Below are 27083 nucleotides of genomic sequence, written 5' to 3' on the forward strand. Positions count from 1 at the left end.
CGGCGGCTCACGTTGTTCGGATCTGCTAGAGAGAAAGCGTTAACTATTATCTGCTTCTAGCTTGACCATCTGCTGTTGTAGAAAATTCAAAACCCTGGAGATCTACTTATATCCACATCGTAAACGAGAAAAGATGTTTTAATTAAGGGAAATCAGGTTAACTTAGCTCTAATTTACAAGCCGCCTGCTTAATGAATTGTCTGTGCTGCTCTCTCTTTGTAGAGAGTAAATCTGAGGATCTTTTTCCTCTGCAGTTCAGACACTAATTAACTAATCAAGAATTTTAGTAGCAACCCGACTTTCCTCTAATAGTTTTACCTAAAGCCAGCCTGGTCATTGCTTATACAAATTGCCAATTAAATTTGATTGATATAATGAAATTGGATTTTATTTTCACTTACCTTCTCCCTCCCCACCTCCAGACCCCCCCACCCCCGCGGTGATCCCCCGGCCCTGGTGCGGGGCTGCAGGCGGGGATCCGGCCCGGGGCCACCGGGGAAACCTCTCCCGGAGCCCGGCCCGGTCCGAGCATCCCTCCCGCCGCCGGCCCGGGCTCTCCCTCCTCTGGAAGTTGGAGGGAAAAAGCGAGATCTAAGCGGCCCTTCTAGAAATGCATTAACTGTTTCCAAAATCTACATCGCCGCTTAATTAAATATGTTATCCTGTTTATAGGATCTGTGGCTAATTATTTAGAGTCGTTTAATCTACGCGATTTGCACGTTAATTAAACAGCACCGGGCTCATTGTGCGCTCCGAGGGCCCGCAGCGCCTGCTAGGGGCTGCCCGCAGCCCTGCACCGCTGACCCCCGGCCTGGGCAGTCCCCCGACCGCCGATGGACAGCGGGGGCACGGCCAGCGGCGCCCCCCGGCCCGAGCTGCCCGTGAAGAGAGGAAAAGATGCTCCCGGAGAGGAGCAGCCTAGGGGGACTGGGGAGGGCGATGCAGCTGGGGACACCCAAAGGGGCTGGGGAACCAACGGGGATGGAGGGGACCTGCGGGGAAAGGGGGGACACGGCAGGACGGGGGGGCGTGGGGAGACCCGCAGGGATCGGGCTGCCATCCCCCCGGAACCCACTGCCGCTTTGCAGTGGAGTCCCTTCCCTCCCAGTGTCCCCCCTGCTGTTTCCCCCCCTGTCCCCATCTGTCCCCCTCGGAGCTGGTGTGTTTTGGCCCTTGTGTCCCAGCCTTGCCGCCGCCCCGCTCCCATCTCCTTCTGCCCCATTAACCCCCGGCACGAGTCCCGGCGACAAAAGGGCTGCAACCTGATCCGGGGCTTGATTGAATCCCTATTGTTCTCCCGGCTAATTCCCGCTTGTCCTCCCTTCCCCGCCACGGGCAGGGGAGGCCCGGGTGTGTGTGTGGGGGTGGCTGTCCCTTAATTGCTTAAAAACTAACTGCCCCACCACCCGAGCGCCGAGGAACCCGCAGCAGGTTGGGAAGGGGCTGCTGCTCCTTGGGAAATGAATGCGTTTAATTCCAAGTTTGTCCCTGGGAAAATGCTGCCCACCCTCGTCCTAGGCATGTCAGGAGGAATAGCAGGGCTTTTAAACAGGGGATTAAGGAAAGTGGTCACTTTTGACTCAGTAGGAAAAATCCCTCCGTGACGGTAATGAAAGCCTGGATGATATAAGTATCTTCTGGTTCACAATAGCAATTAATATGGTAATATTCTACTATTAAAGATGCTAACATTAAGATGGAACTTGTACTCGGTTAAAACATTTAATAGAGGGGAAAATGCATTCCTCGAGCATCAGGTAACAAAGTCAAATGGAAAAGGGGGGAAATGAAAGTATCTTAAAATAACAAAGGCCTCTATATAATTTGGAAAGGCTTTTAATACTCACTTCCACCTCAAGAAAAACTTGAGGCACTTTGAGAAGCAAGTATTAGAAGCAAGTATTAGGGAGTGCAGGAGGAGAGAATTTGTGCTGGGTGGGGAGAGCTGCACTGGTGGGAGCCCAGCCCTCTTTGGAGACCAAATGCAATGGGGGACATCTGCAGTGACCCACTGGTGACCACTGGAGTCGCCTGTGATGGGACAAAGATGTTAAAGCATCACAATAGTCCAGAGACTTGGGGGTTGGAAGAGCGCTGCTCTGGAGTGCTCTGGTCAAACCTACACCCCAGGCAAGGCCAAGTTCAGAGTGAATCCAGGCTGACCATGACCTTGTGAAGTGGAGCTGAGCATTCCCCAAGGATGGAGCTCCCAGGACCTCTCTGAGCTCTGTCCTGGTGCTGCACCATGCCAATCCTGGTTTGTTTTCCCACTCAGATCTGCCCACACACCTCCTGACATGTTTTGGGGTGCCATGCAAGCCCCCCAGATCATGACTCTGTCATGGGCAACAGCAAAATCTTTGGTTTCTGCTGGAGAAGTAGGAAGACTAAGACCTGCTCACCTCTGCTCTGTGAATCCACTTGGTTTGATCAATTTGCCAAGCACAGGACAGACACAGTTATGCAAAATATCCCCTTAGCAGAGTTTTTTAAGTATCAGTCTATTTGGGAGAAAATTACAAAGCACTTATTTATACAGTCCCCACTTTGATTATTGTAAAAGCCTTTTCCTTTTTTCCACCTTTGTTTTCAATTAAAAACAGTCAGGATGTAGGTTTTTGCTTTTCACTGTAATAAAAGTAATTTGCAAAGATAATAGTATTGTGGGAATGAAGGAACCTTTCAGCTGATCACTAGAAGAAGCAAATATTTACCAACTGGCTCTGATGATGAATTGGAGACTGATGTGGAGAGTATGATCTTCATCCTGGCTACAGCTTTGCTGACTTCATCAAATCTGACCATCTTGGGTTTACAGTTATTTTTTCTCCAAGGTGTAGTTTTCCTGGAAAGAAAAAAGTCTTCTGAAGCTTGCACTATTGCATAATTTATTTAAAAGAAACACTGCCTGGCTGATGCCAAGGATTCATGTAGGTCATTCAAGCTCCAGGCTGCCCAGTCAGCTCAGGTTCCCTGCTCCAGGTTCCCTCCTTCCACGTCTTTTCCTTCAGAAAAATTCCCTGTACAAAGCCATTCCCAGAGTAAACCTTTACTCTGCTAAGTTTGCAGCTGCATCTCAGCCGTGCATCACAGGAAGATGTGAATTCACTTTCACCAAAACTAGAGAAGATGGAGATGAAAATGGATGGAGAACAGGTCGCTGAGGGGGCAATGCCAGCAGAAGTGTCATTGCCCCTTGCTGTCCCATGTTGGAGGTTACACCCCTGTGGGAGAGCTGCTGAGGATGCTCCCTGTACCTCTCTGAAAGGATCCAGTCAGATTAGCAAAAGTTTTGTGTTTAACTTCACCTTGTTTTGGTGGAGCTGAGGAAGGACTGACCACTCAATCCGACAGGCAGGTCTGCAGGGATCCTGGGCAGTGATGGTGAGTGTTGGCAAGTAACCTCTTCAACTGGGGATGAGTGTTGGCAGCAGCCCCTCGCCTTTCCCACAGCCTAGTCTCCAAAAAATCTCCCCACAACATACTCAAAATTGGCTCTGCTGCAAAAAACAATGCAGCGATGACACGACACAAAGCAGTGGATCAAAGTAAAAGAATACTAATGACCAAGAAAAATTTGGCCACAAATCCCATTGTTTGGTTCTCCTTCTCACTCTCTGCTGTTATTTTGATATTAGCTGAAGTTGAAGAGTTCAAGGAAACTAAGGACTCTTCAAACAGATGCTGAGCTGGGGCCAGCATGATGGGAGCTGAGAGACAGCCTGACCCCTGCACTGTTCTCAGCTCTGCTCCTGGAGGTTTATATGGGTAGAGGTGACCTTTGTGTCCTCTCCCACCTTTGTCACCTTGTCTAGTCTGTGTCCAACATCTCCTGGTGAAGACCATCTCACCATTCACAGAGGGGCTCAGCCCCTTTGTTGGTGTGAGGGCTCCATCAGCACGGGGGCTTCATCAGTGAGCACTGGGGAATCAACTGTGAGGCAGATAAAGATGTAGAAATTGGAAAAAAGAGCTGCTGAAATTGAGCAGTGGATGCCACTGAGAGGGGAAGAAGAAACCTCAAACTTTAAAGGGAATATTAAAACAGGGCATGCAGAAAGTGAAGTCAATTAGCCAAAAGAATCGTTTGCTGACGGAGGTCGTTGGGCCAAATTCCTAAAAGAATTCATGAATCGACTGAAAATACCCTTGGGATAGCTTGAATACGGACTGAGTTACTGAAGGGCAATGCCCCAGATGACCCAGGAGACCCTTTCCAATCCTACAATATAAACAATGATGCCATTAACATTTGTACTAAGTACCTGCTCGGGCTCCTCGCAGCGCTCCAGCTCCCATCCGGAGCAGGAACAGAGTGTCGAGATGTGCTCTGTTCCCCACCTTAGCCCAGAGGGCATCCTTTAGCTACCCCAGTAGTCAGGGAATTATGGAAAACCCTCTTGACAACGGTAGGAGCAGGGAGAGGCCACAAAGATCAGTGGAAAAACCTGATGGAAACTGCAGTGCTGAATAGAACAATGGGAAGGCTGGAGGAAGTCACTGGTGAGTGGAGAGGCACAGGGCATGGGGACCTTAATGACAAAGTAATGCTGAGGAGGCACTAGCAAGGCACAGGGGGACAGGGACAGGCTGGGGAATCTGCAGGCATAGAACTGTGGAAACAAAGCTAACTATATACTCAAAAAAACCAGATGCAGTTTGGACACATTAGGAAATACAGCAGGACTGTGTGTCCCATCAAAGTGTTCCACCAAGGTGCTCCAGGTGACCCTTGCTGTTGGGATGTGCCATCTGACTGTGGAGGAGTTTACAAACCCCACATGGACCAGGGATTGTGTGTTGTACTGACTGTGCCAGGGGAAAAGCCATTTTGTCATTAACTTTTTCCCTGAACATCCCTGGTGATTAGACCTGGCTGAAATGACACTCATGGTGTCACCACTGGACATTGTCCTGGGAGGTGGCAGAGCACTGCCACACCTCACCTGGGTGTACAGGCTTAATGTGAAGGCAAACCTGCAGCCCGAAATCTCTTAACTTGTAATTCAAGTACTGAGGATAATAATGAAAACAAGGTTAGATAAAAACATTCACTATCAAAATTTAATTATGCATCCACAGGCCGAGGCTCATTATTCATCCTCCAACCTGGAAACAAATTAGTCTAATGAAGCCATGAGTTAAAATGGAGAAAGGATATAAAGGCTGGAGAATATTTATGTCTGTGCTCGTGTGTCAAAAGCAGCACTGAGCTCTGGGTGCTACATTTGTCATTGGAATCAGCTTCCTAGCTGTGGTGGTGCATCCAGGACCTGGATTTTGCCATGAGCAGGAACAGTTGCTCCTGAGTGGAAATCTGAAGCAATTAGAGACTGCTGAGATGTGGGGGCTCAGTACAGACATGGGGGCTCATCAAAACCAGATGTGATCAGAGCCCAGAGGTCCAAAGAAACCCAAATACCAGTGCCAGCTGCCACTGAGCCAGTCTGACTCAAGGGACACATTTTGCTATGGCACAAACTCCCTGGTGACAGCCAGGGTAGCCCCATAGAGAGTTTAGCTCCAGTGACCTCTGCTAAATGGGAAACCAAATCTCAGGGGCTAGGAAGAAAAGAAATTGGTAACTAAGTATAGTGGGATGGCAGCTCTCTGTGGGTTTATTGTGCAAGTGTTTAAGTAGACAAAGGCTATAATTAAACTGCCCGGGAATGTATAATCACAGCAAGGAAGGTCTTTTGCCCTGCTCCTTCCCTGCAGAATTTGGGGAGAAATGAAATTACATCACAGGAAAGGGAATTGATCCATGTTTAACCCTCTGCCTTACCACCCAGCACCCCCAGGTTTGGGCTGGTTGTTTTGGCCACCTATAAAAGTCACCCATAAACCGTAACTCCTGGCACAAGTGGCTCTGAGGATAGTTACAGGCTTTTCCACTGCACGCCATGGCAAGCCTGCTGATATATAGCCCAGGTCTGAGCTCTGCAGCAGAGTGCAAAAGGTTCAAGCGACCTAGTAAAGACCGTGCCAGTACCAGAGAACAAGTCCCTGTAGGCTCCTGGCTGAGCCATTCTCACCGCTTTATTCTCTCGCTCCCATCCTAATGTGCTTAACTATAAATGACCCCTTTATTTTTTATATCTCCATTTCATTTTTCCCCTTCTTCCAAGAAAGCAGTAAAACCAGGGAAGCCGAGAAGCAGAGCTCTTATTGTAAAGTGAGTGCTGACACAGAGCAATTCTGGGGACCTCGCAGCTCACGTTGAGCATTTGTAACATCACAAGGAGCCTCTGGGCTTCTCCTCTGAGAACCAAGCCCTAATCCTGCTCACAGGTGCCCAGAAGAAGCCTATTAGGATCACACAGGCAGAGGTGAGCTGCTTCTGGTCTGGAGGCCCTGACATTCACTGGCTGAGCATGGCATTATTTCATTTCCAGGTTTGCTGCGTGTTTTATTCCGTGCTGTCCTGGGGTTCTACACAAGGATGGCAGATTGGGGGTGAAGCCCACCCAGCTGAGCAGGCCCCCCCAGACACAACCCCTTGTTTGTGCTCTTTGTCTCCAATATGCAGAAGATGCTCAGCCACCCTGGGCGGAAGGACAACATCTTGCTGTTTATTAGTATAATTTTTAAAGGTGCCTCATTGTATTTATTTGCTGTGTGGTTAAACATTTATTATTTATATTTAATTTTCCCAGATTCAAAGGGGGCATCACTAGTGGCTGAGTGTCTGCAGATTCAGTGCAGCTCCTTCACACACTTATTTATGTAACCTTGGCCTCCCCCGAGGGGCTCCCGTTTCACTATGTGCCATCGGCCTCTTAATTGGCCTCACAGATCACGCCTTCTCCTTCGGCTCACCCAGGTCCCTGCAACTCGTAATTTCTAAGATATTAAATGTGGCTGAAACAAAAGAGTTCAGTGAATTAAAGCCAGGAAGTTTCCTACCCAACCTAAACCTTCGCTGCTAATTCCCTCTCCGTGGTGATGGCCAGACTGGGGTCATGACCATTGGTCTGGAGGGCTCAGGGAAGGAGCAGGCTGTGTCCTGGGCAGGGGATGGACACCCCAACCATTGCTGTGCCAGGCTTTGCACCCAGCTGTGTCTTCTTGATAAGAGTGTTTGGCACTAATTAGTCTCCAAGCAGCTGATTAACCCGCAGGGATGTATGGAAGCTGTTTTTGCTATAAGATATTACAAGACTCTCTCCTTGGGACTGCTTTGCACACCAGTCCAGCCCCCTTGGATGGACAGTGGGGAGTGGGATGGGGGAGAGCCATCCTCTGCCTCTGAGGCACCCCAAAGCCCCCTCTCCCCACTCCTTAGCCCTGTAACTCTCACCCAGCTGAAGGTCTGGGTACCAAACTTGTAGGGGCAGCCAGGCTGGGCCTCTTACCAGAACATAGACTCTGGGCTCTAAAAATGCAATTTCCAGAGCCATGGAGACCAGGAACTCTCACTGGCATTTCCAATGTGAATGGAAATAAAACCACATTGAGGTGATGGCTTTCAGTATTCCTTCTGTGACACACCTTCCTGCCAATGAACCCCAAACATCTGAGAGACACATCTGACCCAAAGATGCTTCATTTCACTTCCAGCCATGAGCCCTGATGCTTCATGAACAAATGAAAATACACTTAGAGGTGCTAAACTTTATTTTAGACAATACAGATCCTGCAGCAAGGAGTTCCATGTGTCAGCAACAAGGCAAAGACATCTGGACAACTCAACCACGTGAGGTTTTCACTAGGGTAACTAAACCTCTGGGTGAAGGGAGTTGATAATCCCAGTACATTTTTACCCAGCTGCCAGCTGCTAGAGAAACTTCATTCTCGTAGGTAAAGCTATTTCAACATTAATGGTTTTATACCTTCTCCTTAAATATATCACAGGCTATACTTGGAGATGGAGTTTGAGGGTAAACATTGTTATGCTGGAGCTGTCATCTGTGAGTAATCACAGACCTAATTGAAGCTGGCCAGCCTATTAAATAAACATTCTGCATAAACGAGGGAGCAAAGAAATACCCTTTAGTTTGGTAATAGTTGAAATGATGGAAACCAGCACCTGAATCAGGGACTAGATGGGGTTGGAGCAGCAGGAGAGACAGGGAGAGAGGTTTTCCCCAAGCAGCTCCCAGCAGAGTGCTGCAAAGCAGCAAGAACCAGAAAGCACCAGCAAGCAGCTTTTGGAGGGAGAGCAAGGAGAGGCTTCCCCAGGGCAGGGTGCTGGCCATGGCAGACCTGGATTTTGGATGCTGCAGTCTGGAGGAGTCTGGATTTGTTGCATCCTGGCAAACATGACTTCCCAGCACCTACTGTAAACAGCCGGGCTAAGGCTTGCAAAACAGCCTAATAGAAATCATCCTCCCAGCATCAAACACTGCCTAATCACCCCACTGAAATGGGCAACAACACAATCTTGCAGCGTTTCTTGTGTTCCTTGGGGAACCACCTAATCCTCCCTGTTGTCTGCCGGTTTTTCCTTGTCCTTGAGAATTCCACGTCTGGAAAAGCCTACAGCTTTCAGCACTCGCTGCTGGGGGCTCTTGTCTCGTGCTGCAGTGCCAGGGGTGGCCCAGGGGCATCCCAGGCTGTGCTTTGGGACTCGTGCTGCAGAGCAGGCAAACCTTCACCCCGGTGGATCTGGCAGCATCCTGCCCCTCCTCGCCCTCCCGCCAGATGTTGCACGGCTGTGTGCGAGCGGCGCTGCCTCTTTGGGAGGTGATGAGAAGAGGGTGATGCACCGAAGTGACATGCTCAATTTCCCTCCAAGATGGTGCAGCCACAATAACATTTCTCCTGCTGATGGCGTCCATGTGTCTCTCCCTTCTCACTGGAGCTCTGTTACACACTGGGATGTGGCAGGAAAGTGTGTGCACCTTCTGTTCCCCAAGCCACCCCTGCCTTTCTGGGGAGGACGAGGTGCCTGGCCTTCCGTGGTTAGTTTAAGAAAAACACTCTCCCAGTGATCAGTGCCTGTATGAAGTAGATGTATGGTTTCAATTCTGTCCTTGAGCCATGGATCATTTAATGTTGTCAACACATATACATCCTTCTCAAACATCCCACTGAGAATTTCTAGGGACTGTAGACAGCTTAAAGCTAGCGTTACAGCAGCAGCAGCTTCATATTTGCTTTCAGATCCACGTGCATTTTTTAATACTAAAGCTTGCATAATTGCTGCTGAATTTCTAAGCAACTTCTTCAAAGGGGCAAAGGCACATTAGCAGTAGAGAGCTGGTGGTGGAGCAGAAACAAGGCCTGTTGTTGGCTTATGGCTTCCCAGCAGCTGCTCAGGGGTGGTGTTTGAGGAGCCCTGAAGAAGGGCTGGGTTGGGACCTCCCAGCTTGGCATGTGTTGGAGCATGTTTGCTTCCCAACCATCGGGGCACTTGGCATGTGCTGCCCAGCAGCCACTGCCTGCATTAAAAGCATTTTAGTGATGCCCTTATTTTGCCAGGGAAGCTTGCACTGACATCCTGCTTTGAAGAAAAAGTAGGATATGGTTATACCAGTTTTTTGGGAGTTTTTTTTTGTGAGGTCTGGATATGCCTAGAGGCACAGCAAGATGGTACATGAGGCAGGGCTGTAAAACGAGAGACAAGGTGACAAGGTTGTTCCTCACTATAAGAGAAGGATGTCCTGGTCTTTCCCAGCTGGTGGAAATGGAGTTGCAGCTTGGTGAGGGCTCAGTTTCTCCGGGGTAAAGGCCAGTGACCACCTCAGGGAGAGGGTCACCCTCCTTTTTTAGCTGCCAGCTGCTCTCTTGGGTGCTGGGGAAGAGATCAGTGTGGCTGGAGTGGGAGAACAGGAGGCTGTGGGTTTGCTGGAGAACCTGCACCAGGCTTCTCCTGAGAGTTATGGATGAAGCTGGATATCCAAAGGCTCCTTAGCCTTCGGAAATGTAGGAGGGCTGTGGGTGATGATGGCTCCCTGCACACCCAGCACCTGGGTTTGGGCATGCAGGGCTCTGCTGCAGGCATGGGAGGCAGCTCCTTACTCCTCTGAGGAACAGAATTTCTGGGGGAAACACCAACCTGAGGCACTGGCCTGTGCTGAGGGAGCTGTCCCCTCTCCATCCCCTGCAGAGCCCTGCACAGTACCACCTCCGAGGCACCTGGTCAGCCAAATCCCATTTACTGTGTCTTTATTTATTATATTAGAGCTCAGGGTAATTACTTTACAACTCTGAATATTAAATATCATTTGTCTTGTTCCAGTAGGTCCAAATCTTTATGAATTTTATCTGATGCTTGCTCCCTTCAATTATCTGTCACCAGAAAAAGTTTACCGCTGCTGCAAAAATATCAATTTGCCAGAGGTTGCAATACATTTACTCTCCACCTCTGTAATTTACAAACTTACATTCGATGATTGGAAAGAAAAATGGCTAATAGGAGAAATATTCATGCAAAATCGATACTGAATAAGATGCTGCCACCTTTTGGCTTAACCTAATTCTACATCTGGGGCCAAATTCATCCCTGGTGTAACTGCTTTCCTGGGAGAGCAGCTCCAGCTGCCCTGGGGCTGGCCGGGAGGGATGGAGTGGGATGGAGAGATGAAGCATGAGCTGGGGGGTCTGATTGTAAATGGGGTGTGACAAGCTGAGATTGTGGGGTTTGCAGGGTCTGGGGAGAGGAAATTTTCCACAGCTGTGAGTCTGCAACAGAAGTTTCCTTTTTGCACACCCAGAGCCAAAGCAGAGGTTCCTGGCAGGTTTTTCTCTCCCTGCAGCCACCCAGGAGCCTGTTCTTGGAGCTGTGTCCTGGACACAGGGATGTCTTGGGTTATGGGCTTGTGTCCCTGCTGTGTGCTGGGAAAGAGGCACTGGGAGGTGATGAGGCTCAGCACATGGCTGAAGTTGTCTACCCAAGCTCTGAACTGGTCTGACAGTCCATCTGAGCTTGCAGGCAGCCTCCACCCTGCCTGACTGTGTGCAACACAGCGGGACTGGCAGCACTGTCAGTCTGGGCAGCTCCTGAATGCACTTATTCTTCAATTACATGTCACTGCGATGGGCCGTGGAGCCCGAGTACTGCTGTGCTTTCAAAAGAAAACAAACCAGCGTTTAATTTTCACAGCAAAGATATTCCAAAGCGCTAAGTGCTACAGCAGAGCAATTGCAACGCTGCTCTGTCTCCTTGCCCAATGACACAGGGGTTTTTCAGCTGAATACCAGCAAGCACGTGATTAAAAGCTCTTAGGATTCTGCCGTTGTGGGATTTCCAGCAGAACTTGCTATTTCTCTCATATCTTGCCCCTTTGTTTCCCTGAGTTCAGGGCAGAGTCTGAATTCAGTAATTGCCACCTGGATTGCTTTGCTGTCTTCCCAAGGAACTTGTTTGAATAAATTGAATTGGCAAAATGTATTGTTCAGCCACAAAGCACTGTGTCAGGAAGAATGTAGGTATTTCCAGGCTCTCTATTACTGCTCTGAGCACACTGCCAGGGACAGCAAACCCAGGCAGGCAGCTCCCTGTGAGCTGCTCCCTTTGCTTCATCTTCAGAAAGAAGCACAGATTTTTTTGGCTGGTTGCTCCATGCTCTGAAGCAAGAGCCAAAGAGCTGTTGGAGCTTCCCTAGCATGTGCAAAACCCCTTCCCCATTGGGGAATTTTCATTTAATAGGTCCCTATGGCTTGCACTCGTGTTTCCTTCACTAAAGCAGACTTGGGTGCAGCAGTTTTCCATGGAGCACCTGAGCAGTCAGTCCCGTGGATGTCAGCATTGGGTTTGTGTTAGCAGAGCCCAGGGCAGTGTGGTGGGGACAGACAGGTCCTGGGGCTGTACCCCCCTGAGAAGAACAGGGCATTGAGCTGCAGGGCTAGGCTGTGGAAACTCAGCATTTAGGAGCTCAGGAATCTAGTCAAGGTTCTCACTGGGTGCTGGACAAATTCCTTGGGTTTGGGACTGTCACCCATTGCATTTCTTTTCTGCACTGGTGCTTCTGCGATGGAGGTGATCTGAGCATGCCAAGGCATGAAGTTCAGAGTTCATCAGGGATACAGACACATCTGAATCCCTCCTAGCAGGTCATAAAAAACCTAAACGTTTGATATTTCAAGGCAAAGATACTGGTGCACAGCTTTCCCTTCTTCATTGACCTAAGGACATGGCTTAGTGCTGTGTTAATGTTGGACTTGATGAGCTTGAAGGTCTTTGCCAACCTAAAGAATTCTATGATTCGATGACCAAGCTCTGTGTGAGAAATGAGTTCCTGGTGCCAACAAACGACTGTGCCAGCAGGGACAGGAGCCCACGACCCCCCTGAGGAGACCCATAACCACTGGGAGATGGCACCAGAACTCTGCAAACCTTGTGCCTGTGCTGTCAGGGGACCAGATTTCCTCAGGAGATGCAGGGTCAGTGGTCTCACTGCCAGGCTGTTCCATGGGACAGGACACCACCTCCTTCCTCAGCTGGCTCTTACAGAAGGGAGGGCTGACCAGTGATTTAAAACCCCCAAAAATCTCGGTGGGAGGATTTCAGCGCCCTGCCAGGAGAGCAGGGTCCTGCAGCGGCTGCGTGGCCACACAGGTGACCCTGCCGTGCGGGTTAGCAGGGACATGGTGCCACCTCGTGGCACGCGGCTCCGAGTGTCACACGTTCCTGTCCTTGTGGGATGGACATCTTCCCAATGGGAGCATCGCGTTGCGGGTAGCTCCACCGCGTCCCAGGGCTGCTGGTGCCTCCCAGGCTGTGGCTGCACCGTGGGCTGGTAAAAGCCACCAGGAAATTGGTGGTTGGGAGGGATGGGTGGGGGAAATCAAGGCGAACAGCCAAAACTCTTGTCCTATCCTCTAGTCCCAGTGTCATCTGCAAAGTGGGTGTGACCCAAATCAGAGTCATCACTTCTGCAGATGATTTCTTTAGAGCTGTCTGCCCACTCTGGGACTCATGACCTAAGAGGTCCTTCTCCCCTGTACAGATGTTTCCCCTCCAGATCCTTTTCCTTCAGGATCCCAAGCTTTGCCAGGACCCTCCTGCCCATTCTCCCCTGCTGATCTGTGGAAGACTCACTCATCTGCACCAAAAATGGGTTTGGTCCTCCTCTGTGCTGACAGCATAAACCAAATGCTGCTCACTAGGGTTCAGGTTTATTTCTTAGTGCTATAAAACAGGAAGAAAGGTAGCTCCATTTATCTACATAAAAATAAGAATATTAAAGACAATGCTGAGGTTTGGCACCGTTACTAAATCATCATCAGTTGAAATACTCAAGGAATGGAGTCTTGGTTTTCAGTGAAACACTTTAATTCAGAACCAGCAATGCAATGGAAAATGAGTATTTGGGGTCTAACTTCCCTTGCTAATTGATGCCATCATGGCAGTGCCTAGGAAATCTGGGGCTCAGTAGTGATGTGCCAGGTCCTGTCATGCTGTTTGCAGTATGGACTCAACAAAAAGACAATTATCATCCCAGGAAACCTGCCATGGAGACCTCAAATCTGTTTTTTGTTAGGTAAGACATTAGAGTTTGATCAGTGATCAAAAATCACCTGATAAGGGATTTATTTTTCAACTACTATTAGAAAGGCTGTTGCAATGATTCCCACCCTTTGAGACAGCCTTTTCAGAGGTATGTGCCCTCTGTAAATGTCCCACTGCCAGCTCAGCTGCTCTCTGAGCTCTTTCCTTTTGGGTTGGGACATTCCCAAACAGCAAAGCAAATGGATTAATTCTGCTGACTTTTTGTTCCTCCTATACAGATCCTTCCTGGGTGCTCTAAAAGAGGGTTGGAGACATAGTGGATATGAGACAGTGGGAGATATGGTGGGATTTACCTCTAGAACAATAAATATGAGATTTTCCCCAGAGGGCCAAGAGTTAGGAGCATTTTGTCTCTGAAGTTCAGCTGACAAAGTTAACAGTTTGTTTTTTAGTATAATCCAGGGAGATGATTTAACATTCTTTACAGGTGTATATCACCAAAAATTAGCCATCAGAGGTGGTTCTTTCCAGTTTATTTCATAATTTAGGGAGAGGTTTTTAAACAAGAGCCCATTCTACTGCAGGAGTGAGGATTTGCCAAGGAGCCTAAGGGCTGAAACACACTTGAAACTCAATGGGATTTAGGTGCCTAAATGCAGTAGGCTGCTCGGAAAATCCCAGCCTTTGAAGTTAAAGTAGGCACTGACAAAAAATGCCTAAAACCCCTCAAAATAATAAACGTCAGACTAATGCCACCATGAAGGCAGTGGGTGCTGTGAGTTGTGCACCTGAAACAGGGCAGTGGGAGGTAGCCACTGGAGACAACCAAGAACATGAAGAGCTCCATCCCTGGTGTCTCCTGCTCCATCAGAAATTGCAGTGGGGTTTCTGTGAATCATTTCCCTTTCTGATGGATGTCTCCTTGTGAGGGAAGGATCCAGGACATTTGGCTGAAAACATCCAGTGTATGAGGAAAATATTAAAAATGCTTTTTTTTTTTTTTTTTTTTTTTGAGAGGAATCTTAGGGCATTAAAAGTTGGAGAACTCATCTTCATTATTTCTCTTTAAAGTTAGTTATGAATTGAGAATGGCTCTGCTCATATTTCTCTTTTATTTGCTATCTCCCCAGGCTAAAGTGTTGTCTATTTATCTTACAGATTAGGTTACTTTTTATGGGGTTCCTGCTATTATATTTCACCTCTAACTTTGTTAGTTTGTGTTTGCTATTAAATTATGTTGAATAAAATGGGCGGCTGAAGGACATTTTTCAGCTCCATCCTGAAATGAGGTTCTTAATCCTGTTTCTGGGCCTGCCCCTGCAGCCCAGCCCATGGGGACAGAAGCAGGTAGGTAAGAAGGGCAGCAGAGGAGTGTTTGTATCAGCCACGGGCTTTGCAGGGCGAAGCTGCAGGAGAATCGTGCCTGGAAAGCCAGTCGGTTCATGTACAGTGATTTTGGAGGCATCTCTTTAGAAACAGGTTCTAATAATATTGACATCATCACAAGATAAGATCCAGGACTAGTTAAATCACAGCCTCGCAACTCAGGGCTCCTTTGAGGATTAGAAGAAGTCGCTGAGCTGTCACTCTAAAGCTGATCATGGACTCGTTTAACTATGTCATCCCATAAGACAGCCCTTTCAATTATGTCAACCTGTCTGCTCTCCCTAGACTCTAATTTTAGAGCAGCAGTAGCTAATATTCTTGGAAAACTGATCCGCCTCCACAGATCTCTCCTCTCTGTCTGCCGCTGTTAACGGAGTATCCTGTGGGGAGATGGGGCTGCTTTCCTTCCCCTCCTGTAATAAACCTAATAAAAATAGGTACCATTAGGTTCCTTTGTGTGTGGTCTCTTTAAGACACTTATCTGAGCTATGTAATGGAGATGTCATGTCTCCTCCACAGAGGGATCTGGCAGCACCACAGGGTCATTGCAATAAAAATAAAATTCAGTTTTAAGAGCCTGGCACGAAATTATGAGTTGAAAAGCAGGACGTTGGGATTGGAGTTCAGAGACCTGGAAAAGGCAAATGAGAGCTAGCATCATCTCAGTGTTAATGCCACAGCAGTGACTCTGCAGCTGGAGCAACAAGCAGGATGCTGGTGCAGGAGGACTGCTGGCAATGAGGTGGCCTTGGGGACATCAGGGACAGGGGACTTGTCTGTATCTTCTGGACAGTGTTGGGAGGAGTTTGGGGCACACAAGGCAGAGAGGAGTTGGAAGGACCTGGCTGTCTTGGCCATGGGCATCTCTGTGCTGTGCTGTCTGTCATGATGCAGGGTGGTGGAAAAGGACAGACCCTGCCCTGAGAGATAGGATGGAACCACATCCCTGGCTCCCCATCCATGCTGTGTTTGTAGCTGGCAGTGATGTTGGACAGTTGTTCCCCTGCTGTCCTATGAATCTCCTCTTCAGAAGTGTTTTATTCCCCCTTTAGGATGCAATGTGGGTCCTAAGGCAGACCGTGCTGGTGTGGTGGGGTGGGTAGTGACATTTAATACCCCAGCAAGAGGCAATCCCATGGGCTGGAGGGAGAGGAGTGGAAGGAAAAAGAGAAGAACTTGGGAGATGGGGGAAAGCAATAAGTAAAAACTAGAAAAGAGGGATGGATGGGGAAAGAGGAGGCAGAGAGTCTGTGCAGATACAAGGGAGGGAAGTGATCCCCACCCATCCCACCCAGTGACACCATTCTGGTGGCAAAGGGGCCAAGCTGTCCCTTTGCAGCTCAGCTTATATAAAACTAACACTCCACAGGCTGCCAGGGAACGGTGCTTCCCCCAGACTCCAGCAAGTTAGTTACACATAGCTTTCCTCTCACAAATCCGTGTTGGCTGCCCCTAATCAAATTCTGCTTCTCAAGCAATTTCCCTTGCTAATTCCCCCCGAATCAGCCCTAACCCACCTATCCCCCTTGTCGCTAAGCTAGCCAGCCTCTAATCACAGCTGCACTGTGTGATCCTTCCCCGAGTAATACAGGGTTCGGCACTTTCCTCTGGTTCTCAGCAGCCTAACCTGTCAGGAGCAACCTTCTAAAAATATCACTAAAGACCTCAGCTAATTTCTAATCCTCGTTTCTATTAAGACGGCTGCCTGTACTATGTGGGTTTCCAGACTTGGGATTTGCAGTCTTCCTTAAGAGCATCTAATCTGCGCAGAGCCATTTCTGTTGTTATCCATAAGCAAACTCCTCCCTCCTCCACCATAAAACATGATCCCTTGGCAGCAGCTCTCCAGTCTGCAGGGCACTCTCAGCCAGCCTGGGGAGTCACCAACCTCTTCCTCTCTGTTTAGCTCACCCCACCATTTTTTGGCAAGCCCTCCCCGGGAGATCACGATGGTCCCACTCCTCTCAGGCACTGGGTAGGTGTTTTGTAGGGAAAAAAAATTAGCCTTCAAGCTCAGCAGGACATGTAGTTTTCTTTGCGTTTCCCAAGTTTTTGAGTGTTGTGTAAATTGTGTAAGGAAGATAATGCATAATGGAGCCAAGCTCTTGAAGTACCAGAAGACTCCAAGCAGCAATGTCCACAGTGGAGGAGGTGAAATCATAGTTTACCCTTCACAAAACAAAGACCTGTGGCACAAACCAATGCTCTGTCAGCACAGCTGCTCTGTGGGGTAAGGGTTTACATGAGGAGATTTGGTAATTTTCTGGGTTCAGGAGGGAAAACCGATGGAAGTGGGAAGAGCTGGGCAGAGTGTCTGGCAGATGACATGGTATCATTTAATCCAGCAGGACTGTGCTGCTGGGAAGCTCTCCAAGTGGGTTGGCTGTAAGCTGGCACCCACAGGAGTCACATGAGTGCCACGCTGGTGGGTGACGTGGCAGGTGGAGGAGTGGCACATGCCATTCCCAGAGCTCAACAGCACAAAGTGGCCTTTGCAGGCAGTCAGCACACACAATCCTAAAGCTCCCCTTTGACCTCATGGCTCCACTCTGCACCTGAGTCATGTACTGCAGCAGCAGTCAGGTGTTTTCTGGGGAGAGCAGGGGCAGAACAACACTTTGTCATTTCTCAATCCTGTAGCAAATGTCATGAAATCAATAATCCTCCTCTCCGTGTGAAGCCAGTATTGTCACACACCATCAAGGATCAACATTTCTAAAATACACCTTGATCTGAGTGTGCCTTGTCAAAGTGAGACAAGCATTTAAAAACAGAGAGCAACTGGGAAAGTTTTTGGTTGACTTGTGCTGAGGTTTGTCTGCCCAAACCAGTTAGCACAGCCCACTCAAACCAGTTGCAGCCCACTTGTCCACCTCCACCCTGACCAGTTTAGCCCATGCTGAAGTCCTGCAGCAGGGCCCTGAGCATCAGCCTGCTCTGACAAGAACATCCTCTCTCATCAACCTCTCTGGATTTATTCTGAAGTTTGGAAGTACCACAATTGAAGCATGGCAATCCAGAGGGATGGTGCAGCAGCTGTGATGAAAAACCAAAATAAGAATGGCAGTGGCAAGGGGCTGAGGTACTCCAGGGATCTCTGCAGCAAACCAGTGTGACACGAGCTGTACTGTGTCACTCTCCCACACGTGTCCCATGGCCATGACAGCCTTGCCCTCTCATCCCTTTGGGCACCTGTAGGACAGGGAATTCCCAGCAGTGGGAATGCCTGTGCCGGTGATCCCTGGGAAGCTGGAGAGGCGTTATGTCCATCACCAGCTGCTCTCACGACCATCCTGAACTCCTCTCCCTGCCCTGCTGCCCCAACCCATTTCCCATCCCAATCCCAATTCCCAATCCCAATTCCCATCCCCATGGTTACGTCATTGCCACCCCACGCCCCGCCCCCGGCCACGCCCCCTGCCGTGACTCAGCCACCCCCCGGGCTCCCATTGGCCGCCAGCCACGCACGCGCAGCTGACGTCACGGCTGCTGGAGCGCGCCATTGGCTCGGGCGGCCGTGACGTCACCGGCGGCGGCCGCGCGGCGGGAGCGTGACTCAGCACATGGTTGGGGTGAGTCAGCGCCGGCAGGCAATAAAGGTGCGGCGGCAGCGCTGGGGCGGCGTTTGTGTTGGTGTTTGTGTCCGTGTCCGGGTCCGGGTCCGTGTTTGTGTCCAGGTTCGGGTTTGTGTCTGGGCTCGGGTTCGGGTCGGTGTTTGTGTCCGTGTCGCCGTTCCCGGTGCGGGTCCCCTTGCGCCATGGAGCTCCCGTGGCTGGGCGAGCACTGCTCGGAGCGCTCCTGCAAGCAGCTGGGTAAGTGCGGCCTCGGAGCGATCCCCGGCTGGATCCCCGAGCAGCACTCGGGGTGGGCTTGTCACGGAGGGATAACGCGTGTATTGGGGGCCGGTGCTGTACCCCGAGGCTGGTCGGGACTGTCTGCTGTAGTTCCCCCTCTGTAAGTCTAGGAAAACAGGGATAGCTGTTGTTCTTGTATGTGTTAAACTGTTAAGGGAGTGTTTTTCAAGAACAAAGCTATTTTTGAAGCTGGGCTTCGGATTTGTACTTTAGCTCTTGACTAGTTGCTCACTAAGGTTTCTGCATTCGAGGAGCTCCTGAAGTGCTTATGGCTTGTGTTTGTCTTACACTGCAGATAAAAAGAGGAAAACTTATTACTCTTGCTTTTTTAGTTTTAATATTTGTGAAGAATGATCTCATCTCTTTAGAGGTAATTGGATTGTAGCTAGACAAAAGTTGCTTTCAAATTTATTTATTGTCTTTTCTGAGTACCCTTAGAGTTGTTAGCTTTGTTCCATGAAAATCTTTTCTTTTTTTACTCTCCCAGATTTCCTTCCTCTGAAATGCGATGCATGTGGGGAAGTCTTCTGTAAAGATCACATCCGTTATGATGACCACAAGTGCAGCTCTGCCTACAAGAAAGTAAGTTCCTGTAATGCTGTGAGTCAGTAATTCACCCTGCAGAATTGCTAAGTCATTTATAAAAGCTGCTCTCAAACTTCACCTGTGGTTTCAATAAAAGTGGATGAGAGAACCACAGGATGCAAGTTAATAATACATCTGGATTTCAAATATACAGAAACATGACATTTTAGAGATCACTACTGGTAGATTCTAGTTTCTTTCCCTTACAGTACATATTCCCAGAGAGGAGTGCTGTATATTTTAAATAATGTATTGTGGTCTAAAATCTTCTGCAGTCCAAATCCTGTATGTTGAAGGGCAATAAACATGAAACTACAGAAAAAATAAATAGAACAAGTGGGTCCAAACTTTGATATCTGGCCTGTAGTCAGGCTTTGAAGTATCCAAAGGCTGTAATTCCTGAAAAGCCAAAAGGATATTTAAAGTCAACTTACCAAATATGTAGCTACAAATTGATTTGGCAAAGCATGTCCATGTGGTTTTTGGATGGTGATTTGCAGTTACTGTTGTGAAGTGTATTTTAAAAGCATGAGTAAATAAGAACATGAAACACTTAGGAATATGCTTCTGTCACCTGTGGGTAAGAGAAAGGGAAGGATGGAAAAACAGGATTGGACTTGATTATCTTAAAGGTCTATTTCAATGAAAACAATTCTGTAATTCTGTGATTCTGATCTGTGTTTTATGCTCTTAGAATGTGCAGGTCCCAGTGTGTCCCCTCTGTAACATGCCTGTCCCAGTGCAGAAGGGAGAAATCCCAGATGTTGTGGTTGGAGCCCACATAGATAAGGACTGCAAATACAATCCAGCACAGCAGAAGGTAAGAAAACTGCTGTTCAAGTCTAACCTGCCTTCCTACTGCTTGTGAAGTTGGGCCTTGGGACAGCAGAATGTGTAGAAACTCGCTCTGATTCATCTTAGCTCTAAGGGCACTTGAACATTTGTGCTTCAGCTTGGTCACTGCTCACAGAAAGCAAACATTGCCAACTTCCTGTCCTCTCTAATTTAGATCTTCACAAACAAATGCTTGAAGCCAGGCTGCAAAAGGAAAGAGATGATGAAGATGGTTTGTGAACAGTGTGGTGGCAACTTCTGCATAAAGCATCGGCATCCTCTGGATCACGACTGCAAAGGGAGCAGCCAGCCCATGTCCAAGGCAGGGTAAGCTGTGCTTGTGATCTTCAGCTCAAGCTGAGATTTCAGAGCTGGCATCAGAGGTTGGTGGGGAGCTTGGACAGACAGGGAATTCTGTAAACTACTGGTCATGTCAATAAAATAGCTATGATTTCCTCTTTGCATGTCAGGCTGAATTTCTGCCCTAATGTCAGCCTTAATTTTTGAGCCAAGAGAAAAATGCTTTCCTGAATTTTCAAGCTTACCTGTGTCAACCTGTCCTAATGGAGAACAAGCACTGTCCAGTTTAAGTACCTTTTGAGATCTGGATCCAAATACTAGAATCCCAAAGCTCTGTCCAGCACCTTGAAGTAACCAAGAATAATCAATACCTTGACAAGCCAAGTTTAAACTTAATTTTTATAAAAAAATCTGTCTCTTGCAGGCAGACATACCCTCACTGCTCTGTGCAGTAGGACTGTGAGATTTGTGTGACAGATGCAGATGATTAAACTGGATGGAAGAGTGAAACCACAGAGTGCACAGGTGCTGAGCCTGGTTGTGTTTGTTTGTAGATATGCAGCTCTGATGAGAGCTTCTCATCCCACCTCCAAGTCCCTGGGAGCAATTGGAGTGCCATCTAATGGGAATCGTCAGCACAACAGGTATCATCAGAGTGCTGAGGAAAGCACAGCAAGCACCTGAATGAAAATAAGTGGCCCAAGCCCTTCCCTGGCATGTTGTAGCTCCCTGTGACTGAAAGTTCTAGTTGTGTAACCCTTATGGTGCATTCTTATGTCTTTCAGGTGCAGATAGTCGAGGCTCTTCACATCTGGATCAAACCTTTAAAATAAAATTAATATTTTCTCTTTAAATTTCTATGCGATTAACTTATTTTTTTATAAATTTCTTATGTGTTCAATAAACTGTTAACCTTTCCATGCTGATGTTATTTGTTCCTATATTTGGAATAAGAACTTTAAAACTCTGAAAAATCATTGATGTAGGAAATGAGATGATGGTGATAGGAAGAAGATTACAATTGATACGACATACAACCAGCTTTGCTTAGGTCGTACCAAGCCTGAACTAGGAATCTCCCAAAATGAAAATCTGAAATACAGGCTACTCTAATGTATCTCAGTCCTTTTGGAAGTGTCAACATCAACATGAAGCAAGTTTTGTATAAGCTTCCTCTTGGTTTCTGAATGTCATTGGAAGAACTTTTATTTATAAAACCATACCATATTTTTTCTAGGCCCTGTCTGAAGGCTAGTGCTCACAAAAGCATGTGCAGTATAATTCTTCATCATTTATTGCCCCTTAGACAGAAATCTAGATGTGCAGGGATATATTTTACAGTTTCAGGGGGGAAAGGAAGCCAGAGAAAGTAGCATTAACTTGTCTCATGTAATGAGAATAAGGCCAAAATACAGAATTGTTTAGGGAGGCTGTTCTTGCTGTCCTCCTGCAAAGCTTGAACAAGTGGAGTCATAACAGATAATGCTCCATCTATTATCCTGATCAGCTCTCTTGGCTCTTTAAAACTGCATGAGTATCCAGCTGCTTAGCTTGAGGCCTGAAATATTGTAGGTTGATGAAATGGAAATGTGCTCTTAATGAACAATGCTAATTCCCCAGATGGGATCTAAGTAGACCTCTCATCCAGCTAATTGTGAGACAAATGCCAAGGCTTACTGATGATGTCAGGGGGTCAAGACCTCAATTTCATGTGTCATTGGAGCCATTCCTCTGCATGCTGGAGTGTTGGCTTAGGACTAACTGGAGGGTAATTGCAGTCCCTTCAATCCCCTGCAGCTGGGAGTGTCCAATGCTTTTGAGGATGCAGAGCTGAGGATGAAGAGTTCCTTGACCTGGGAAAAATAATCTTTGCTGATCCTGTAAGAGATGGAGCAGAAGTACAGTTAATGCATATGCTTTGTACAACCTTGAGGGGTACTGCAGCTGTGTCTCTCGTTTCTCTTGGAATGGTTTAATCCTTGGAGTGGGAATGCTGCTGAAGGAGAAAATGTGGATTTGTGGATCTTCACAGGGATAGCATGTAAAAAATCATGCGAGCTTGAGTCACAGGCCTTTCCTAAAAAAAGGCAGCTGTAATTTCTGGCCAGTACAGAACAAATACCTGTTATCCCATATTGATGTTTGACTCAGGGTGATTTCTCATCCTGGAGAAGTTTTTGGAGATCACAGCTAGATGGCCAAATGGAACATGTAATGTAGGTATGAGTTGCAACTATTCCTCCATAAAATCTAATGTTTTGCACTCATGCAGCCAAAATTGTGATTTGACAGTATCTGTAATACTGGGTTTAACCACAGGATGTCACAATAGGATATGCAATAACAGTCAGTATTTTAGGAAGCCTAAAGATAGAAAACATGCTATGCACATTGGAGCAAAAGCTTAAATTACAACTTCAATTTTAGGTACAACCACCCTCTGATTATCCCGTGTGCCAACGCCCTAACTCAGCCCTAGTATGTTGCTATATTTTATATATATTTTATAATTTTTTGTGTATAATTTATAACTGCCTGCCCATTCCCAAATTGTGCCATGCACCTCACTGGTGGTTTGGGAAGGGATTTTCCAGCTTCTGATCATGGTGTGAGGACAAGGAGCAGGGGAGAGGGGCTTTGCTCAGCCCAGCAGGGTGGCATCTCACAGCGTGGGGAGGAGGAAAGCAAAGGTTACCTCTTCCCATCAGCGTGTGGAATGGTGCAGGGAACTGTTTGCCAGCAGCATGTGATTCCACACCCAGCATCACAGCTGCTGCTGGGATCCAAGCAAAGGGAAACAACCCTGTCTCGGGTTATCCTGAAAAAAAGCTGTCATCCATGTGTGTGTTTGTGGTAAAAATTCCGGCCCTTGAATTACCGAGGGGAAGTGGAAAATTTTGTGCGTTGTGGTATTAATAGAAATGAAAACATGGAAACCAATTTGCTTCCTGGAAATTGTCTCGGAGGTGTTTTCACCTCCTGTCCAACCACACCCTTGGCCTCTTTCCACGCGTTCCCTCAGACCCCAAAGGGACACGGGTAACGCTGAATCGGACTTCAGGATCTTGTAGGATCTGGCCTTTAGGATCTGCGGGCTCAGAGGGATCACAGCCGTTGCCCAGAGCCACATCTCCGTGTGTCAGCAGCGCCCACAGCCCCGCAGGAACCTGGGCTGGCTGTCACCGCGTGTCCTGCACCGCAGGGCGGGAGTGTCAGGGTGCGGGTGATCCCTGCGGGGCCATGGGGATCCCAGGAGGGTGCGGGTGATCCCTGCCGGGCCATGGGGATCCCAGGAGGGTGCAGGCGGATCCCTGCGGGGCCATGGGGATCCCAGGAGGGTGCAGGCGGATCCCTGCGGGGCCATGGGGATCCCAGGAGGCCGCAGGATGACCCGGTGCCCGCCCGATCAGCTCCCGCTCCGGCCCTGCCACAATCCCGACTCCGGGAATTCCTCAGGCACAAGGGCGGGGCCACGGGCGGCTCTCGGCGAAGAGAGATGACGTCACTCACCGCGCCGCCAGAAGCCGGTCGAGCGCTCCTCAGCACACGTGTTCCGGGTGGGCGCTTTAACTCCGAGCGGGGCTTCCTATTGGCTAGCGGAATGATTGACAGGCTAGTAGCCAACCAGATACCTCCATTCTCCCCCGGTAGCCAATGAGAGGCAGGGGGCGGGCGGCGGCGCCAAGCGTGGGGCTCAGTTGAATGTGGCGAGGCGGCGGCGGGAGGTGCGTGTGGGGACGGCGGGAGGTTCCTCTGGGGCGGCGGGGCTCCTCCGGGGCTCCTCCGGGGCTCCTCCGGGGCTCCTCCGGGGCTCTCCCTGCCCGCCCGGAGCTGCGGAGAGGCGGGGCGGCCCGGCCTGGCCTGGCCTGGCCACACGCGCAGCGGCGGCTGATGGGGTGCTGCTATCCCGGGGGTGTGTTGGGATGTGAACCAGGGATTTGTGTGGGGGAGCGAATCCTGGGGAGCTGGCTGGGAGCAGGGCCGGGGTGCTGGGCTGGCAAGCCGGGAGGAGATGCTCGCTGTCCCTCCTGCCCAGGTGTGGCCGTGCTGACACGTGCCAGGCCTGACTCCGGTAGCGCTGAGCTGCCAAACCCATCCTTTGGCATTGTCAGCCTCCCGACGTGGGTTTGTGTTTTATATTTCAGAGTGTGTTTCAAGGTAAATGTGACTAAGCCAATATTTGGCGTTGTTGTGAAATTGACACGGAAAGTGATGGTGTTGGGGCAGCTGGGAAAGCCACTAAAATCTGATTTTCTCGCAGAGAAAGAGGAGGGAGCTACAAGTAGAGCTGTTTTCAGAACGTGTTTTCTGCGACTCCTGTTCACCTTCACCCTTAGGTCAGTCTGAAATTAAAGATAAAACTAATGAGGCAGTTCTTCAAGCATAGTTCTACCACATTAACCCATATGAGAACAGAAAAAAACCTGCAATTTAAACATAACTAGTGGTTTAAAACTGTTTAGTAATCAAACAGGCTTGCCTTTTGCTTGTGAGTGTACACACATATATGTGAATGAGATAACTAGCAGTCCCATGAATGTATTTTGAGATGAGAGAGGTTTAATTGATGTTATCTGAGGTAGGCAGTTGATCAAACAGTTCAATGTGTGTTATAACCTGCAGAAAGCACAGCCTCAGGTAAGAGGAATTCCCACCAGGAGGTCACTGAGGCATTTTACACAACAGGGCCTCAGAGGACAATAGGTGTGGAGATTCCTACAGGAGATTGGCATTTTTTACAGTAGCCTAACTATAACTTATTCCTGAAGGAAACATGAATATTCCCCAAAATGAATCAAATTTCAGTGCAAACATACATTTCATAGTTAAGTAGTCACAAACAATTATCATACCAGTGCAATTATGCTATAACTGCCTGCATATCAGACTGACATTTAATATTAAAAAAAGGTTCTAACTGCAGCTTGGTGGTTTCTGTTACAGAACAGCATTTCAGAATGGCGAAAATGAATGTGGAAAAGAAAGAAAAGAAGGCAGAAAAGAGAAAAAAGCTGAAACAACATGTGGCCCAAAAGGACGAGCTGGAATTGGAAACTAAACCGAAGAAGAAGAAGCAAAAGCTGCAGGTTTGGCTCTCTAATTCAATACAGTATGGAGTTGTTGTTATTGTAGATTCTGTTCTGAACATGACTGTAGCATTGGATTCAGTTGCAGTGAGTCCTTGGATGGAATGTGGCTAGAGTGAAAGCTAAAAGCCAAAGATAAATTAAGCCAAATCTGGGTATGATCAGAGCAGGCAGAGACCTGATCTGTGTTTGTTTTGGGTGTTTTTGTGAGAGACAGAGGATGGATGTGGGGGAAAGGTGAGCCAAGTGAGAAGCTGTCATATGGTAATCTCAACGTAGCTTCAGTCTTCATGTGATCCTGAGTGGATGGGAAAACATGAAAGATGTTTTCTTGGAAATTCTTTTGTTTTTTGGACAGAATGTCAAGCGGCCAGAAGGTGTCAGCAGTCTCTTTGTATTCCTGAACATTTTATGAATTAATTTGATGAGAAGGAAATTAGCAATCTCAATATGTTATTGGAGCTGGAAGGTTGTTGGGTTTTTTTATGGAAATGATGCATAAACAGGACAATTCAATTCTGCTGTTCTGAGTGGTTACTGTGGAATGAAGATCAAAGAACTGTAATTCTGAACTTGAACTGTAGTTCAAGAAGTGGAGAGGGAAAGCAGGTTTTTTCCTCAGGAATTCCTGAAGATCACCTCAAGAAGCCATGGTCTTAATTATCTTATGTTTCCTGACCTAACATAAAATAGATGTAAAAGCTTGTTATTTCCTTTATAATATGTATAGTTCAATGGAGATCATATAATTAAAAATTAGTACTTATTTTGTTAGTAGACTTTATTTAAGCTCATTGGCAAGAATGTCTTTGAAGAACTTTTGCATTCCTAAATGTCTCTAGGTATTGTATTTAGAGTTTGGGAAGCCTAATAGAAGAAAAGCCAACCTATTGGCAGTAGCTCTTCAGAGGCCTGTACATTTTTGCAGTTTTGAACTCAGCAGAAATGTTCCTAAGTAGGAAAGGGCTGCATCTTTATCAAAACAAAAATAGGAAATTTTGTGTTTATAGCTTAATAAGAGGGAATGTTTCTGTTTTCCTTTGTATCGTAGACTGTGGATTTGCATTGCTGTAATTGCATCTGAGTGAAAATAATTTTCCAGAATAAAACTGTGTGAAATTGAAATGTCCAAATGAAAATTTTATTGCCTGTGACAATCTGTATAATTTAATGTAAATTATTAATCCCAGGTGGGCTTCAAGCCCCTAGCAAGTGGGGCCTTTTTGTACCATCTGATGTCCAGTGCTAGGTTCTTAGAACACCCAAATGAGTTTTGTGGGCTGTGCACACTCTAGGACTGTGAAAGAAAGAGCAAATATTAATGGAGAGAAGAATCTTTAATATTGTTAGGGAGCACCACTAAGCACAACAGTTCTTAGAATCATAAAAGTTGGTGCCAGTGGGTGGCTTGAATGTGTATATAGTGAGTTTTAGGGAATGCCATATAAGGTCTATGACAAGCCATTTCTTGGCATCAGCTTTATAAACTGTCACTGTTGATAGTAAGAAAGTCTGAGTTAATAGACCACTTATTTTTTGTTTGAAGTGACTGTTGAGAATGCAAAATGTGAGGCAGATCTTAACTGTACTTCAGAAATGGTTAAAGAAAGGTAATTGCTTGGCAGTTTGATTGTTACTCAG

At 47.7% G+C, this 27083-nt stretch overlaps 2 protein-coding genes across 5 annotated transcripts in view; both read left to right on the plus strand.

Moving 5' to 3' along the window:
- The first annotated feature begins 18402 nt into the window (after positions 1-18402).
- ZFAND2A (zinc finger AN1-type containing 2A) lies at positions 18403-21273 on the plus strand. 4 transcript variants are annotated; one of them, XM_085074596.1, is made up of 7 exons: positions 18423-18445; positions 18494-18594; positions 19124-19218; positions 19916-20041; positions 20231-20382; positions 20910-20999; positions 21141-21273. In XM_085074596.1, exons 2-7 carry the CDS (start codon positions 18540-18542, stop codon positions 21148-21150), a joined length of 528 nt encoding a protein of 175 aa, XP_084930722.1. In that variant the 5' UTR covers positions 18423-18445; positions 18494-18539; the 3' UTR covers positions 21151-21273. The 4 variants fall into 4 exon arrangements, with proteins under 4 accessions (XP_084930723.1, XP_084930722.1, XP_084930721.1 ...); XM_085074597.1 differs by lacking the exons at positions 18423-18445; positions 21141-21273 and adding an exon at positions 18403-18417 and having other exon boundaries at positions 18460-18594; positions 20780-20915; XM_085074595.1 differs by lacking the exon at positions 18423-18445 and having other exon boundaries at positions 18452-18594.
- Positions 21274-23977: 2704 nt separating this feature from the next.
- CHLSN (cholesin) overlaps positions 23978-27083 on the plus strand; it is a 119036-nt gene continuing 115930 nt past the window's right edge. Inside the window, exons 1-3 of the mRNA XM_085074605.1 lie at positions 23978-24080; positions 24617-24692; positions 25300-25442. Coding sequence (XP_084930731.1) covers positions 25314-25442 — 129 coding nt within the window. The 5' untranslated portion in view covers positions 23978-24080; positions 24617-24692; positions 25300-25313. The remainder of the gene's footprint in view (positions 24081-24616; positions 24693-25299; positions 25443-27083) is intronic.

The sequence above is a fragment of the Lichenostomus cassidix genome, chromosome 14, assembly GCF_008360975.1.
Source record: "Lichenostomus cassidix isolate B80296 chromosome 14, HeHo_3.0, whole genome shotgun sequence".
Lineage (NCBI taxonomy): Eukaryota > Metazoa > Chordata > Aves > Passeriformes > Meliphagidae > Lichenostomus > Lichenostomus cassidix.

Bases quoted from the DNA above. Each gene is read 5' to 3' on its own strand.
- ZFAND2A (XM_085074596.1), top strand. From the start codon at position 18,540: ATGGAGCTCCCGTGGCTGGGCGAGCACTGCTCGGAGCGCTCCTGCAAG. The intron at 18,595-19,123 runs GTAAGTGCGGCC...TTACTCTCCCAG, and splicing joins GCGCTCCTGCAAGCAGCTGG to ATTTCCTTCCTCTGAAATGC. The intron at 19,219-19,915 runs GTAAGTTCCTGT...TTATGCTCTTAG, and splicing joins GCAGCTCTGCCTACAAGAAA to AATGTGCAGGTCCCAGTGTG.